The sequence below is a fragment of the Artemia sp. Qi Xiang Cuo genome, chromosome 19 (assembly GCF_049724085.1).
Source record: "Artemia sp. Qi Xiang Cuo chromosome 19, ASM4972408v1, whole genome shotgun sequence".
In the NCBI taxonomy this organism is placed as follows: Eukaryota; Metazoa; Arthropoda; class Branchiopoda; order Anostraca; family Artemiidae; genus Artemia; species Artemia sp. Qi Xiang Cuo.
The window spans coordinates 43,050,209-43,067,793 of NC_142812.1; the positions used below are offsets into that span (position 1 = coordinate 43,050,209).

At 38.5% G+C, this 17,585-nt stretch overlaps 1 protein-coding gene across 2 annotated transcripts in view; it reads right to left on the reverse strand.

Annotated features, from left to right (window-relative positions):
• LOC148940876 (perilipin-2-like) overlaps positions 1-17,585 on the reverse strand; it is a 53,631-nt gene that overhangs the window by 25,790 nt on the left and 10,256 nt on the right. For both annotated transcript variants that reach the window (XM_089104766.1, XM_089104767.1), the window contains exons 2-3: positions 14,415-14,592; positions 646-840 (exon numbers count right to left, since the gene is read on the reverse strand). In XM_089104766.1, the coding sequence (XP_088960892.1) occupies positions 646-840; positions 14,415-14,592 (373 nt within the window). The remainder of the gene's footprint in view (positions 1-645; positions 841-14,414; positions 14,593-17,585) is intronic.

Consider the following 17,585-nt stretch of genomic DNA (forward strand, 5'->3'; position numbering starts at 1 on the left):
GTTTTGTACTTGGTTTTCTGAGATTTCGCTATAGTTCAATTTCACGGTTAAAACTTCGAGTCCTCAAGTACTTTCTTTAATTTTAATTGTGTAAAAATAAACCTATGAAATCTACTTTAAAGAATTTATTGCTATGGGTGTTATGAACTTATGGTGAGTTACTCAACCCAAATAAACTTTAATGACGTTCACTTGAATTGAAGTTATCAAGCATTTTGCAGTAGGGTGCATCAAGACATGGCTAATTGTAGACAGAGAAAAGCCAAGACAGATAGTCCAGGTAATTGAGAGGCAAATGTTTAAATGGCTGGGGCAAGAATTTCAGTGGCGTCAATTAGGGGGGGGGGCAGTGAGCATTAGCCCGTCAAATATTGAAATACCTCTTTTGGTGTTTCTGATCGAAAAAATCGAAAATGCAGAAAAATAAACAACCGAAGTGCCTCCCCGACCCTGAAAAATACACCCCCCCCCCATCAATTTTTCCCAAATTGACACCGCTGAGGGATTTATTGATCTTAATCAATTGACCCAAAAAAGTACTTAAGTGACCAAAGTTGCTAAACATTTTAATTTTTTAGTAGGAATGAAAACGTATGAATAATAACAGATTCGTCACAATTAATTGAGAACAAATAAGCTAGGTACCTCTTCAGGAGTTTTGGTTACAACAGGCATTTTTTCTTCAAACTTATCAAGGGTTTTGCAGGCAATACTGTCAACCATGTGCATAGGCATGCTCGTGACAACTGGTAGTGCAAATGGCATAGTCTTCTCAGCGGCAAATTTTACAGTACCTTCAGCAGTTGAAATCGTCCTCTGAATTATGTAAGGTGACGATTCCTAAAAGAGGGAGAAAAAGTCAACCAGTTATTATACTTATGCTTAGGAAATGGACTGGTCTTAAGGACTAGCCCTCTCACTTTCGGGATTTTTAAAGATGAGGTCAGAAACTAAAGGACAAAGCCTAAAACCCTAACCTAAAGGATACAACCTAAAGGACCTAAAACCCTAAACTAAAGGACAAAGGTAAAACCCTAACCTAAGACCCGCACCCTTTTCTGTCTAAGTCAGAGCATTCATGCCTAATAAGAATAAAGGGAGTTATTCATGGGCTGACACGCAAAGTCGGCATAGTTTTCCTTTCCAGCAGAGCTGCCACCCCTAGTGATTTATCACTATTTCTAGTGATTTTTTGTACTGCCTAAGGGAAAAATCACCAAATCAGCACGTAAATCACTAGATTATTGAAGAAAATCACTAAATCAAGCAAGAAATTACTAAAATCTAATGATTCCTTTTTTCGTCGGGTGGCTCCCCTACTTTCCAGCCGACTTATGGATTAAAACATTCTAAAGATTTCACTGTTTTCTTCATTTTGTAAATCAATAACTTCAGTGTCTTCAAGAAACTTGCAGAATCATAAACTAGACCCAATTATTAATACCAGTTCACTAAGATAAATTGATTAGGACAATGGAAGCATGGCCAATTTTCAATGCCTTGGTTAGATATTCACGACTGGCACTTTTTGCTCCCAAGACACTACTTGTTGCAAAAAATCCTCATTATGCTGTTACCTGGGTTGTCACTGTTGGTGATTTATCCCCAAATTTTTTTTCATTTTTTTCTCTCTCGAGGATTCTTTTGGTGATTTTTAGGATTTTCTGAAAAAAGAAGTAGTTGGCATTCAATATACGATTGGTGGTGCTGACATACTGAGGTGGAATATGAATTTGAATTTAATATTTCTAATTTCAAATTTCAATTTCTAGGAATTTCATATCTAGCGCCTTTTTTATTATGGATGGCGAAGGAATGGCGTTATTTTGGGTTTGCCTCTGTTCTTTTAGCACTAGGGTTCGATATTTGTGGCTTCAGTAGTGCAAAAAATGTGAAATAAAATCCATGTCTGCTAGCAGCGAATTGTGCCTGAGAGCCACAGATATGAAGTCATTTCACTTGTTGATAGATAAGTCTATCATTCATCCGCCCATACATCATTTCTAGGGCAGAAATAAGGTATGAAAGATTGGTCATAGAACTAAGGGACGAAAGATTGGAATGATTTTGGGTTGACGCGTGACGGACAATGTGCTAATACACTTTAGAATTCTGCATCGTGGCTCATTAACGGTGCAACTTGTTTTTATTTATTTAAAAGCGATAATCATGTAGAGTCAGAAAGAGAAAGAAACAGAGAAGAAACTGATTCGAACAATAAAAAAATATACTAGAATCTTAGAAAATAAACAATGTTCCTTACCGTAGGAAGAATTGAACCCGGCTACCTATGATTACCAACCACGGTCAGATCTCCTATGCTATCATAAGTTATTATTACGTTAAATTTACTGAAGTTTACTCACATTCCTTTTATAGAAGAGTTATAATTGTTAACGTATAGCTGCTTCTCTGTTTAGCTGGCAGCAGACTTAAGGCCTTATTTATATTGATTGGTATTTCAAAATATGAAAAGGTAATATCTCGGTATGACACAGGTTGTCATACCGAGAATACTAGTAGAATCGTATTTCCAGAATTCTAGAAGGAGATTTTTAGTCGAGTTGTCGGTGATTTTTTTGATTTTTTTTATTTTTGCTGCGATGCCAATCCTGGCTGTTATGTGCTGTATTTCCACTGTAAAGCAAAGCAACTCAATATCTCAAAAACGCACCAACAGGATTTGACCGAAGAATTAACCCTTTTAATATTTATCTACAACAAGGAGAAAGAATTTTTCGAGGTTCGCTCAACCTCTAACTTTCAAGTGGCACTATTTTGGAATATATTATATATCCAAATTCTTAAAGGAAAACAAAATTAGTTTTTTCTAAAAAGTTATTTTGGTGGAAACTGCTTTTTGAAAAAGATTTAAAACTAATAATGCTCTAAAGTTCAAACTTAGAGCTCTAAAAATTTGAGGCTTCCGCCTTAGACTCTTGTACACGAATACTTCTAGGGAGAGAGGGTTTACATTTAGTGTGTACACATTAAAAAATCGTAGAAGATAGGGGTTATAGGGAAAGTCTTAAAATTGAGGGGGAGGGGTTGAATACCTGAACACAACCACCCTGCCACGAACAGGTCTTTTTTGCTTTGAAAGAAGACTATCAATTCGTTAGGAAACTCGATGTTGGGTTGCAATACTTGAAAAATGATGAGTGTCATTTTTATTTTTGGGTGTTTTCCAGTTTATATTCCAAGCTTTATGTGGTTAGAACCAATGCAGTGTTGCTTCAAACACAAGGGAGAGCTTAAAAGTAAAATAAACCATATCTTAAAGGCTTTATGGATTATTATAGAGAATGTAGCTACAACAATATGCTAATCAGATATTGTGCTTCACAACACAATCTAGCATATAAATTATTTTGCTCCCTAAATTTCGGCTCCCATTAATGTATTTTATAGAGATTAACAACAAAACAAGATAAAATCTTAATACACACCCAAAATACAGGCTGACAAAACGCGAAAACAACACAAGTGTAACTAGCTATAATTTGGAAATTGTAACTAGTTAATATTAATTAATATACTACTCCTTAGACATAGTCCGAATCCTAGTGTATCCAATTATTTGGTTTGGGACGAGGGTCAATGGTGTGACTCAGTAAGCTCAGCCAGAGTCTACCCAGCTCTAAATGGGTACCTGGAGAAATCTGGGGAAGGTAAACAGGAAGGGTGTGAGAAAGCACAGGGTGGTTGGCTCCCAACCCGCCATTGCACTTCCTGGCTGAAGGGCCAAGAAACAGGGATCAGCACCGCAGGTAGGGACTGTAAAGTCCAATTCCGTATTCTTTACATTTACTTTTTAAGACATAGCAAAGGATAATATATATAACGTGAACCAGGGAAGTATATACAAATTATTTTTGGTAGGGAGAGGATTAGAAAAAATTCAAAAAAATGTAAAAGAAATTGGCAAATTATCTAAAGAAAAAAATATAGAGGAAATCGTGAGGGAAATTCAATTTTTTTTTTGTCGTTGGCATTTGAAGAGATAGAGTGAACCAATTAGATGGAAAGAGTTGTGTTGTCACTACGTCCACTGTGAGTGAGCCGTTTGGCATAACACCGTTTCTGTTTGAAGCTAGGATTAATTGGTATGCTTAGATCCCTTTAGAATCCGGCTTGGACTATTATTTATATAGTTACACTACATCATGCATATAATCACAAGTTACATTATTTGAAACCGATAATCAATTTATTACCCGAAAGCTTAAAAAATTAACAGGTGTATTGTTTTTTTGTGCGTGCCCCAACAGTCAAGGCTATGAACGTCATGTTATGACATGCTATTTCACAATGAAAAAAGGCACCGAGGACAATGCTTTTGCTCATACTGCAGACTCAAAGTTGTCACTAGTTCCTATCAATTTAATTATTTGAAAAAAACTACGTTTTCTAAAGAGTTAAAGAGGCTGAGTTACAAGGTCGAACCTTAAAACGTACTGGGATTAGGAGGCACAGTTGGGGGGCTGTCGCCCCCAAACCCCCGCTTTCGCAGCCTTTAAATAAAAAAAAAAAAGTTTTTTAAACTGAAAGTAAGGAGCGACATTAAATCTTAAAACGAACAGAAATTATTCCGCATATGAAAGAGGATGTGCCCTCCTCAACGCCACGCTCTTTACGCTAAAGTTTTTATTGTTTAAAAAAAGAGTTGTGAGAAACTCAAACTTTAGCGTAAAGAGCGAGGCGTTGAGGAGGGCACAGCCTCTTTCATATACGGAATAATTTCTGTTCGTTTTAAGATTTAATGTCGCTCCTTACTTTCAGTTTAAAAAACTTTTTTTTTTATTTAAAGGCTGCGAAAGCGGGGATTTGGGGGCGGCAGCCCCCAACTGTGCCTCCTAATCCCTGTACGTTTTAAGATTCGACCTTGTAACTCAGCCTCTTTAACTCTTTAGAAAACGTAGTTTTTTTCAAATAATTTCTGCACGTTTTTGTACAGTTTATTACTTATTATGGGGTGTTCCCATTTGAGCGCTTTCCCATTTGAGCGCCACGGAATTTTGTTCCATTTGAGCGCCACGGAATTTTGTTCCCATTTGAGCGCCACGGAGTACCATTTGAGCGCCAAACCCAAAATTGTGATTTTGCGGTGGATGAAGCGTGGTTTGCTGCCACATTGACCTGTAGAAATATTTATTGCCACGAAGACAACGAACAAAACTGAGGATTTTATTGGGTCAATGGTTGTGAAATAACTCTGTACTGAGAGTTAAGAAGCTAAACGTTTGTTAAGCTTGTGAAGAATATAAGTGAAGATTTTACGCACGTTCATAGGGTAAGAACTGATTGCCGCTGAAGAAGGCTTGCTGGTCAAGTCGAAATATTCGGCTCTTTTTTTAGAGTTATTTCACAACGATCGTTTAGAAATGGAACGAAATCACCCAAAAATCGTGCCAAAAACGGATAATTCAAATTAATATATTGGTAAAAATACAAACAAAAACTGCTAATATCACACATCCGGCGAAATGTTATGTGCGACACCCAAGAGAAGCTCGTCTGCTGTTCGAGTTCCAGCCCTGTACTCCGTCGACAGCTTTTCGAGTCGTTCGTTCAGCCTTGCATACTTCTTGTTCGTCCGATGGATGACATGACCCTGGAGTAGCTGTGTCCTTGCAGAATCGACGACTACTTGTTCTTCCTTCAGGAAAGAGATAAACTGCCACAAGTTCGGGTGGTAGCGACCGACTCTTCGGTTAAACCGCATGTGCCATGATTCGAGGTCGTTGTTTGTCCTTCGCTGGATGCCGTAGACTGACCAGAAATGAGGAGGACATTGGTCGAACCACTGACGGCTGAAGTAAGTGACAAACGGACGAGCCGAAGGCCAGGTACGAACGATGTGAGAAATGATTGGACCAGAATTGATTCTGACGATCGCTGGAGGTAGGAACGCCAGAGCCAGAAGCTTTCGAACGTAGAGGTTGAAGTCTGCATCGGTCATGTACAGCTCACGGACTGAGTGACGCCCCAAGTTTCTGATTACTGCTTGGCAAAAGTGGAAGTAACACCCACGGTGCTTGGCGGCCGGAAAAACTTGCTTCACGGATGTCAGCAGACCGGTCTCAAAATCAGAGACGACGGTCGTCGGGCGAAGTGTCACTCCTTTCATCGCAGCCTGTAGGATCAGCTCGCTGAAGACGTCGTTGTAAAGCTGCGCAGACTTGCTCTCCATGAGCACGAAGACAGCGGGAAGTTGCTTGTCGCCGAAGAAAACGTGAACGGTGAACAACTGGCCGAATGGGGAAGGAGCTGAGTCGAAGGTGCCGTCCATATACCATTCCGGGCTTCGTTCAAGCAGACTTAACGACTCGTCGGTTGCAAAGCAAATCGCAGCGTTATTTTGAAGCTGAAAGAGGAGGAATCTCTGGTTTGCAGACGTCTCACTGAAAGCCTGGGGCAAGGGCGTCGGTACGGATATAGTATCAGCGGGCAGTGGTGGTATCAGCTTGTTTCGTGATCTGTACATGGACGACTTCACGTGCTTATAGGGTAACTGAGGCAAAGCACTCAGCCCACTGGCAGCAGCACTTGCGACCTGGCCGTCGTAGATAGCGGGAATCGGACGAGTAGTACGGGCTGACTCGCTTCGAAGGTCTGACCGGAATTTGTACTGCTGGGTCTGCAGAGGATCAGCGCTGTGGTCGTGCGTACCAACTGAAACTGGTGAGCCGTCGCTGGAATCAGTGTGTAACCGCCCGAGACATCCCTTCTTCATGCATCTCCAGCTCTTCTTTCTTCCTCCAGAAATCGGCTTATCGAATCTGTAGACGAAACCGTCGTGTTCTAGCAGTTGTTTATTCTTGGAGCTCTTCATTGTCAAACTGACTTATTAATACTAACCAGAAATATTGTTCCTGGCATCATTAAATACTTGTTATAAGAGGGTAAAAAAATATGCTCCCACACTAAATCCTATTGCATTTTGTGGGTAAACGGTTGTGCAATCGCTTACGCAATTAGGTCACCTGACCTTGCATCGTAAATTAGGATTAATGGGCGCTCGAAGTAAATGTTATAAGAGGGTGCAAGATTGTTAGCTCAGTTCAGTTCAATTTCGGACTTGGATAAGAGAAGAGCGATTTTCAACATGAAGAGGAAACGCAAAATATTATCTGGCGCTCAAATGGGACACAACTGAACTAATTAAAATACGGCGCGCAAATCGGAAATGCCCATTTGCGCGCCATGGCGCTCAAATGGGAAAGCGCTCAAATGGGATACACCCCTTATTATTGCTTGACTAACTGTTAGATGATTGTGTATTATTCTTTTCTTTCTCGACAGGGTGTTTTAAGGGTCGACCTTGTAACTCAGCCTCTTTAACTCTTTAGAAAACATAATTTTTTTCAAATAATTCAAAAAAGAAACTGAGTTTCTTTTTATAAATTTAAATTCATTATATAAAAAATTTGATTTAACGGTGAATCGAACTTGGGTTTTCCGCCTGACAGCGAGGAGTCTCACCGCTACACTAAAGAGACATAATTGAAATTGTTTTTTAGTAACGTGATGAATCTTTTTGACGCAAGCAAAACTAGATATTTGGTTTTTGGAAAACAAGGAAGGAGTGATTAGATTGAGCTGACATTTCGAGGATAAGCTCCCGGGCCCCAGGAAAGCTTATCCTCTAAATTTCAGCCCGATCAGACAACGTTAAAGGGGGGTTGTGGTGGGAAAAATTAACATGGGCTAATATAGGCAAACAAGGTTTTTCGTAAATGTAAATTCGGGGGATAATTTTTTCGGTCGGAAAATATCGAAAGGCCCTAACAGGTTGAATTCTGCTTCGAATGAGTCCTCATTCAACCGGATCCGTTGCCAACTGTGGCCTGTAGGCGTGGCTAAGAAAAAAAAAGAAATGATGAATTTTAAGTGGCTATATTTGGTTTTTTGAAAACAGGGAAGGAGTGATCGGATTGAGCTGAAATTTCGAGGATAAGCTCCCAGACCCTAGGAAAGCTCAACCTCTAAATTTCAGCCCAATCGGACAACGTTAAAGGGGGGCTGTGGTCGGAGGGTCCAAACTTCCGGCCCAGTTTACCCCATGAAGATAAAGTCGGAGGAGGATGAAATTTTGCAAGTTTCTTAGTTTGAGCTTGGGCTACAAAATGCGATTACCGCCGTCTCTCTGCGACCTCTAGGACCTGAAATCGCTTAACATTGTGGTGGGTCGCCTCTTTATAGAGGCACAAGTGTGCCTCCTTGAAAACTAACGGGGAAGTCCCCGCTAGAATCGGTTTCCTTAACCAAAACTCGTTTTCTCAATGAATTACACTGATTAGAGCGTGAACATAAAATTAAATGTTCATGCTTCTATCAGCTGATAAACCTTTTTTCTAGACTAAGAAACTGGTTTATCAACGAGCCGTTACTTCATTCCTGGATGAATCAATAACTAGGGGTTTGAGAGTCAGTAGATGGGAAAGTTTATGCTGTGGGATTGCACGGCGTATTTTAAAAATTTACATGGTGTTAGGTCTACATTCGACATCAAATTCTGCAAGCCTCTACCAGCATGGGTCAGGCACATTATACGAAAACTTTTTTTTTCGTGGGGTTAAAAAAAACAACAAATAGCCTGGAAACTATCTGAAAATATGGAAAACTCATGAAACTTGGGGCTCCCTAGTTCTCTTGCTGACTAGTAATTTAGAGAGAAAAATCCCCAATTGCTGGTTTTATATTTGAATTGTAAAAAAATTAAACTGAATGTTTGAACCGCTTAAAATCTTCCGATATTTTCAATTCGTATACAAAAAAACTATAAATATCTGTTGTCAGCACAAATATCAGAACAAGTCGAGATAAAAAAAACTACTTGCCAAAAGATACACATTTCCACACTACTAAAGTAAAGGACATTTTCCATCTCCCCCCCCCCCCATATAAACTTCTATATGTAGATCTACTGGATAAAATTACTTTTCTTTGCTAATATTTATTTTTGAAGCAGCAAAAAAAAATAAAAAAATATGGACCCACTCTAGCCGGTGATCCTTTATCCCTAATTTTAATTTTTGTCGTGCGCGTTTACAACCTGCATATAAGGAGTGAGCCAGAAGAAACGGGACCTCTATTTTAGACATCCACCCGCACCGAAAATTATTCTTCCTCATTTCCTCTCGGAATACTCTCTCTTACACATAAAATATTTTTACAAAGCATGTTTTCATCAATTTCCAACTCCTTGATTCGAAAGATATCCAAGAGCACTGTTGAAACGGTTGCAACAGAATTTTTTTTTATCTTTGATGAGCGGCAATAAAACTCAGAACGAGCTGAAACAACAAAGGCCGTATCCATGGGGTATGGGGTTTGAGCCCCCCCCCCTCCCCTAAATATTTATCCATCTCGTGAAAACGTAACAAAATGAATATAAACAAATTTTTGATGCGGTTTTTATAGTTTTTTTGTCCCCCCCCCCTCCCAAAACAATCCTTGATACGTTCTTGGAAACAGCCCTCTAATAAGAGGTAGTTCCTGCCCCGACCACCCCTCTTTTTGCGCTTATAATCTACCCTTTTATTACCTACCTCTTTTTGTACATGTAATCTACCCTTGGCTGAAATTATAGTTAAGAAAAATAGTTTTATAAAAGAGTGAGAGACGATTTAGCCAAAGATGTAGCCTGTCAAACAGTTCGTGGTAACGAACTGTAAGTAAGGAGCTACCCGGCTCAGTGGTAACCGAAACCCTAGAAAACGGGATTTCAATGCCAATAGATACATCAAAAGAATTAGATTTTAATGCTGATTTCAAATATATAAGTTTCATCAAGTTTAGTTCTACCCATCAAAAGTTACGCGCCTGAGAAAATTTGGCTGATATTCGAAAAAAGGGGAAAAACCCCCCTAAAAGTTATAAAACCTTAATGAAAATCACACTATCATATTCAGCGTATCAGAGAATCCTACTATAGAGTTTTCAAGCTCCTATCTACAAAAATGTGGAATTTTGCATTTTTTGCCAGAAGAAAGATCATGGATGCGTGTTTATTTGTTGTTGTTTTCTTTTCCCAGGGGTGATCGTATCGATCCAGTGGTCCTAGAATATCGTGGGAGGGCTCACTGGAATGGAAATTAAAAGTTCTAGTGCCATTTTTAAGTGACCAAAAAAATGGAGGGCAACTAGGCCCCCTCCCACGCTCATTTTTCCCCAAACTCCCCCGATCAAAATTTTGAGATAGCCATTTTGTTAAGCATGGTCGAAAATGTGATAACTATGTCTTTTAGGATGACTTAATTCCCCGAAGTCCCCTGGGGGAGGGCTGAAAGTTATGAACTTTACCCAATGTTAACATATAGTATTGGTTATTGGGAAGTATACTGACGTTTTCAGGGGGATTTTTTCTGGTAGAGGGGGGGGCGGGGGTTATGTGGGAGGATCTTTCCATGTAGGAAGTTTTCATGGGGGAAGGGACATTGCTATGAAGGGGGCACCGGATTTCCCAGCATTATTTAAAAAAAAGATCGGAAATCAAATATAAAAACAACAAGTTTTTCAACTGAAAGTAAGGAGTAACATCAAAACTTAAAACGAAGAGAAAATATTACGTATATGATTGGGTTCACTCCTTAGTAAATACCTCGCTCTTTAAGCCAGAAATTTTTTAGTACTTTCATTAGAGCTATTTATTCTAATTAACAGCCTTTGTGACTAAGCGGTCATTTTTAGAGAATTGGAAAAAATTCGAAATTTAACTCAAAGAGCAAAGTATTAACTGGGGGACAAGCCCCCTAATATACATATTAAAAATATATGAATATAGAAGTTCGTTACGTAAGTTAATTCGTAAGTTACGTATATTTATTACTAATAAAAACGTTCGTAAATAAAATTAAACAAGTTTCGAGAAACCCATTTAACTAAATAAAAGTAAAATTAATATGCAAATTTTTTTTTAATTATTCATGTACGGTGAGCCAAAATCAAAACCTGCATTAATTCAAAAACATTCAAAAATTAAATAAAAAACAGAAATTTTTTAACTGAAAGTAAGGAACGACGTTAAAACCTAAAACGAACAGAAATTATTGCGTATATGAAAGGGGCTGTCCCCTTCTCAACGCCTTGCTCTTTACGCTTAAGTTTGACTTTCTCACAGCTCTATTTTTTTAAACAATAAAAAACTTTAGCGTAAAGAACGAGGCGTTGAGAAGGGGACAGCCCCTTTCATATGCGGAATAATTTCTGTTCGTTTTAGGTTTCCCTACTTTCAGTTTAAAAAAAAAAATTCATTTAATTTTAGAAAGAACTATCGTGCCTCATCGAAAAGAAACAGACAGTGGGACAGTACTGCAATGTCGTGTAGCTCCAAATATGGCTACCCGGATAAAATAAAATAAAAGATACCCGGAGAAAATGGCGCACCAACCACTTGCAGTTACAATTGCCTGTGAATATAAGCTGGAGGGTGACTTGGGATACAGGTAGCCATGTAATCTTGTGGTATTTTTTTTTATAATTTATAAAAAACAAACGCCATGATTACCTCTTTTTTCTTGAATTCCCCCCTATGCCCGAATAAATTCGCCCGGTTTATGTCTTGTTTAGTTAAGCTGAGTGAAAGAAGTCGAAAGGAACGATAATCGATAAAGTAAACCATTGAGCAGCAGTGCAAAACTGGCATTATGCTTTTTTCAGCCCTATAATTTGTCACTCAGAAAAAAAAATTGGCCATGATTTATGTTTAAGATTTTGTGTATTCTTGCTCAAGTTTTTTTGCCATTCTAGAACCCTTAGGCCAAATTAATCTCAAGGAGACTGCAAAATATACATACCCTACCTCTTTCAAATTATCTCATGATTGTTCACCTGGTATATCACTGAAGTTCATTATAACTCTTTCCCGCAAACATTTAGTGACCTTGTCCGTGATCCTTGGATTACGCACCACGCTGTCTGAAAACCCTTAACTAGACGAACAAGGAGAAAATAAGACTAAACCCATTCGTAGTTCAACGTTCTATGAAAAAAAAAAAACAGTTAAAGAACACGGAATCGGACTTTGCAGTCCCTACCGGCGGTGATGATCTCCGTTTCTAAGCCCTTCATCCAGGAAGTGCACTACGGGGCTGGGGGCCAGCCCTCATTTGCTTTCCCACGCTCTTCCTGTTTACCTTCCCCAGATTGCTCCAGGTACCCATTTAGAGTTGGGTCGACTCTTGCTGAGCTTATAGTCACGCTACTGACCCCGTTCCCAGCCAAATAACCAGCGAGGCCAGGACCCAAGGGGTGATCGAGGGGAGAGGGCTCAGCTACCTTTTTATCATCCTCCTCATTAGACAATATGGTACTTGATAATTAAACGAAACGCGATCAAGAATTACGCTTAGTTTAGATATCAGAAAACCGGTTTCATAGCCACAAAGACAAATGACGGGTGACAGAATACATTGGACTTGTATAATTTGAGCTACATATTCGCACATTAGGGGTGGGGGATAGGTTAGGTTGGGACGCCGTCCAAATACTTTACCCCCAGCCCCCCCCCCCATTATGTGCAAATATATAGCCCGAATTATATTATCATATAAACTAAAGGTTATGTGAAGGTTATATTTCATTAGGATTAACCTAACTTCAATTCTTGGGTATGTTTCGTTTAATTAACAAGTACTGGGGGCGCTTACCTTTTTTTCACTCTCCGCAATGTCCTACAATTCCCGAATAATTAGACTGATTTTGAAGTTTTGACGAAGACACCCCCATCCTATGGAATGGCTTAATGCTTAATTGCCTACGATAATTCTACTTCTTCTTTTCTACTTTTTTACGCAAGAAACGGGCGTACATGACTTTTCACACACCTAACGTTACAAGTTGATTACCCAATACTTGTTTATTTCTTCATCATTTCTAGCAAGTAGCCTTGCAACTTACTAAAACAAATATGGTTGCTGTGCCATAAAAAATAATAATAAATGAGTCTTTTGCAAAGGGAGTTGGCCTTAATTAGTTAATCAATTATACTTCCCTCCCCCTCTCTCTCTCTCTCTCTCTTCTGGGATAATTAACACAAAACAAGACTTTTAAGACATAATAGGTTACAAATAGACCACTCAAACTTTCTTTTTACTCCCCCAACAGAATATACCCGCCCCCGAAAAAAATTCCGTATATTTTCCAAAAACAGATACCATATGAGAACAATGGGCAAATTGCGTAGCTTACATACCTTTCCCTAGGGACTGTGCGACGTCATGTAATCCCCAAAGGCATAGCTATTAGACTTGTCAACTATTCTGAATCAAATGGTTATCTCAAATTTGATCAAATGACTTTGGGGAAAAAGGGCATGGGTGGGGGGGCTAGTTGCCCTCCTACATTTTGGGTCGCTTGTTCAATAGTGGAAGGCCATGCTTAACGTAATGTAACTCAACCCCCTAGCATAAAAAATTAAGTACTTAATTTGAAAGGTGCTTGAAGGTCAACGCAGTGACGTAGTATGGAACTCTGCCACCCTACCTCTACCTTCCTAAGCCTTTGTACACCCATGAGCCAGTTATATACGAAGTAACAGGAAGGGGGCTTGGGGACCACCCCCTCCCAGAGGAAAAAGAGAAAATTTTCTTGAATTTTTTGCCATTTTTAGTTCAAACCATCAAACAGTTGTTTTTGTTAAACCTCCCCCCCAAACAATACATGTTTGTCCAAACTCTTCTCGAAAAATATAAAATTTATTCCCAAGGATGTGGTACAGTTTTAAGACACGGATAAGGTGATTGATCTGGGAGTGAGTATATACTTGTGAATGTTAAAAGAGAAAATTTTTCTTGTGTGTCGATTGAGGTGATTGTCGGTATATGAAAGGAAGCATGATGAATCATAGAGTATGAGTGTTGAATTCCTTTAAGTTCCTGTAAAAAAATGTATTATCCTTAGAATGTTGATTAATTGTTTAGTAGGGGGTGGGGAGGAGAGGAGGAGTCAAAGATTTTTAGGTCTCCGAGGTTGTGTATTAGTGCATAAGTAACTCAAGTGATCTCTTTTTGGGTCATCCCAAACACGCTTGTATTCATCGGGACCTAGTTTTATATTATTAGTATTCTATGGAGATTTGTATGTTGTTTTTTTTTTGTGACCCATTTGTTAATAAAAAAAAAAAAAAGATAAGTCGACTGACAAATCCCCACATAAAAGCCCTGAAAGAGTTCTGCAGAATATATAAATATTTGTTTTTACCATAATAGCATAGGGTTAAACTCATCATTTTCAAGAAAATCCTTCAAAAAAAAAAAATAAATAAATAAATAAAAATCGGAGTCATATAACCAAAAAGTAAGCAGATGAGTCACACTCCTTTTATTTAGACGGGAAACCTGAAGAGAGAAGTTAAAATAAAGATTTTAGTGTTAGGAGGACAGTATAGTATATAGAGTCAAGTCACTTACCTTTGCCTTTCCATATGCTTCCGAGGCATAAGAAATGGCTGAATTTACAACTGGCAGTTTTGAAACTTTCTGGAAGAACTCCACATTGCTGCTTATCACTTCTAAAGGGGTACGATCCCCGGATTCAGCTGATTGAACCATTTCCCTATCAACAACTCGACGTCTTGCTTTTCTATACCTAAAATATATAGAAAAAGCATGACATATTTCTTACACCGAAATCGTTTTTTGATAGAACTATCTGATAGTCACTGAAAAGAGGGACATACCCAGAAAGAGGGGGGTCAGTAGCCGGCCCCCAAACATCCACCATTATCTAGAATTGCTAGGCACTTCTTATTCATATTATTGAATAATTTTCTATAATGTTGTTAGCCCCCCCCTCATGGAAAAAAAAGCTGTGTACGTGTTTCACACATAATATCAACATATCCGAGCATTTCAGCGGTTATAATGAATGGCAGATAGTTCAAGCTTGTTTATATCAAGAGTTAAATAAAGGAAATCAAAATGGGAGTCGCATCACAAAGAAATTAAATGGACGTCATTACTACGGTTATTGTCCGCAGAAATTTTTTCTAAGGAATGCGGTAAGTCTAGACACATATTAAATAAAAAAAAAAGTTTTTTTAACTGAAAGTAAGGAGCGACATTAAAACTTAAAACGAACAGAAATTATTCCGTATATGAAATGGGCTGTCCCCTCCTCAATACCCCGCTCTTTACGCTAAAGTTTCTTATTGTTTAAAAAAATTAAGTTGTTTGACAGATTCAAACTTTAGCGTAAAGAGCGATGTATTGAGGAGGGGACAGCCCCATTCATATACGGAATAATATCTGTTCGTTTTAAGTTTTAATGTCGCTCCTTACTTTAAATTAAAACAAACTTTTTTTTTTATTTACTTTCTGAACGTTTTTGAATTAATGCAGCTTTGATTTTGGCTCACCGTACATGAATAATTAAAACGAAATTTGCATATTAATTTTACTTTTTTGGCTAAATGGCTTTCTCGAACTTTTGTTCTGACATAACTTACGAATTAACTTACGTAACGAGCTTCTATATTCGTATGTTTTATTACGTATATTAGGGAGTTTGTCCCCAAGTCGATACCTTGCTCTTTACGCTAAAGTTCAAATTTTGTTCGAATCACAAAGGCCGGTTAATTAGAATAGATAGCTTTTTTGAAACTACTAAAAAAAAAATTAGCGAAAAGGGCGGGGTATTGACTAGGGGGCAAACCCCCTCATATACATAATAATTTCTGTTTGTTTTAAGTTTTAATGTTGTTCCTTACTTTCAGTTGAAAAAACTAGTTTTTTTTGTTTAATTTCTAATCACTTTTTAAAGAATGCTGGGAAATACGGCGCCCCTTCATAGAAAAATCCCTTCCCCCAAGGAAGGATCCTCCCCCGTAACCCCCTCTTCCAACGCCGCCTCCCCATCAGAAAAAAATCCCTCCTGAAACGTCTTTATACTTCCCATTAACCAATACAATATGTAAACAATGGGCAAAGTTCACAGCTTCCAGCCCTTCCCCCGGGAACTTTGGGGGATTAAGTCATCCTCAAAGAAATATTAATTAGATTTTCGACTATGCTGAACAAAATGGTTATCTCAAAATTTTGATTGGGTGACTTTGGGAAAAAATGAGCGTGGGAGGGGGCCAAGTTGTCCTTTAGTTTTTTCGTCACTTAAAAACGGCACTAAAAAATTTATTTTACGGTCAAATGAGCCCTCTTACTATATTCTAGGACCACTGGGTCGAAACGATCACCATCCGTGATCTTTCTTCTGACAAAAAATACAAAATTCCACATTTTTGCAGATAGGAGCTTGAATCTTCCGCAGTAGGGTTTTCTGATACGCTGAATCAGATGGTATGACTTTCATTAAAGTTCTATGACTTTTTGGGGATGTTTCCTCCTTTTTTTCGAAAATATGGCAAATTTTTTCAGGCACGTGACTTTTGATGGATAAAACTAAACTTGACGATACTTATATATTTGAGATCAGAATACAGATCGGATTCTTTTGATGATACCTATTGGTATCAAAATTCCGGTTTTTAGAGTTTCGGTTAGTATTGAGCCGGGTCGCTCCTTATTTACAGTTCGTTACCACCAACTGTTTGATATAATAAATATTTTTTTTTATAGAAGTAGAGAGCGTTTAAAACACAAAATCGACGCAACAGGCACGGTTAGGAGCAGAAAAGTTCTTAAATACCCTGCAAAAAAAGACTAGTTTATGTGGCTCTTGATCAGTTTTCAGTGAAGCACTAGGGCTGACCCAGGTAATTAATCTCTTATCTCTTAATATAAAGCACCATTAAACGAAAAAAACAAGTTTTTTCAACTAAAAGTAAAGAGCAACATTAAAACTTAAAACGAACAGAAATTATTACGTATATGAGGGGGTTCGCCCCCAAATCAATACCTCGCTCTTTACGCTAAAGTTCAAATTTTGGTCGAATCACAAACCCCTGAATCACAAAGGCCGTTTAATTAGAATAGATAGCTCTTTTGAAAGTACTGAAAAAAACTTTAGCATAAAGAGCGAGGTATTGAGTAGGGGGCGAACGCCCTCATATGTGTAACTATTTATGTTCGTTTTGAGTTTCCATATTGCTCCGTACTTTCAGTTGATAAAACTGGTTTTTTTTTATTTAATTTCTGATCGTTTTTTTAAATAATGCTGAGAAATCCGGTGCCCCCTTCACAGAAGTGTCCCTTCCCCCATGAAAACATCCTCCCACAAACCTCCTACTCCGACCCCCCCCCCCCAACCCACCAGAAAAAATCCCTCCTGAAAACGTCTGTATACTTCCCAATAACCAATACTATGTGTAAACAATGGGCACAGTTCATAGCTTGAAGCCCTTCCACCGGGAACTGTGGGGAATGAAGTCATCCTCAAAGACATAATTATGAGATTTTCGACTATGCTGAACAAAATGGCTATCTCAAAATTTTTATTAGGTGACTTCGGAAAAAAATGAGCGTGGGAGGAGGCCTAGTTGCCCTCCAAATTTTTTGGTCACTTAAAAAGGGCACTAGAACTTTTAATTTCCGTTCGAAAGATACCTCCTGCGATATCCTAGGTCCACTGGGTCGATACGATCACCCCTGGAAAAAACAAATAAACACACATCCGTGATCTTTCTTCTG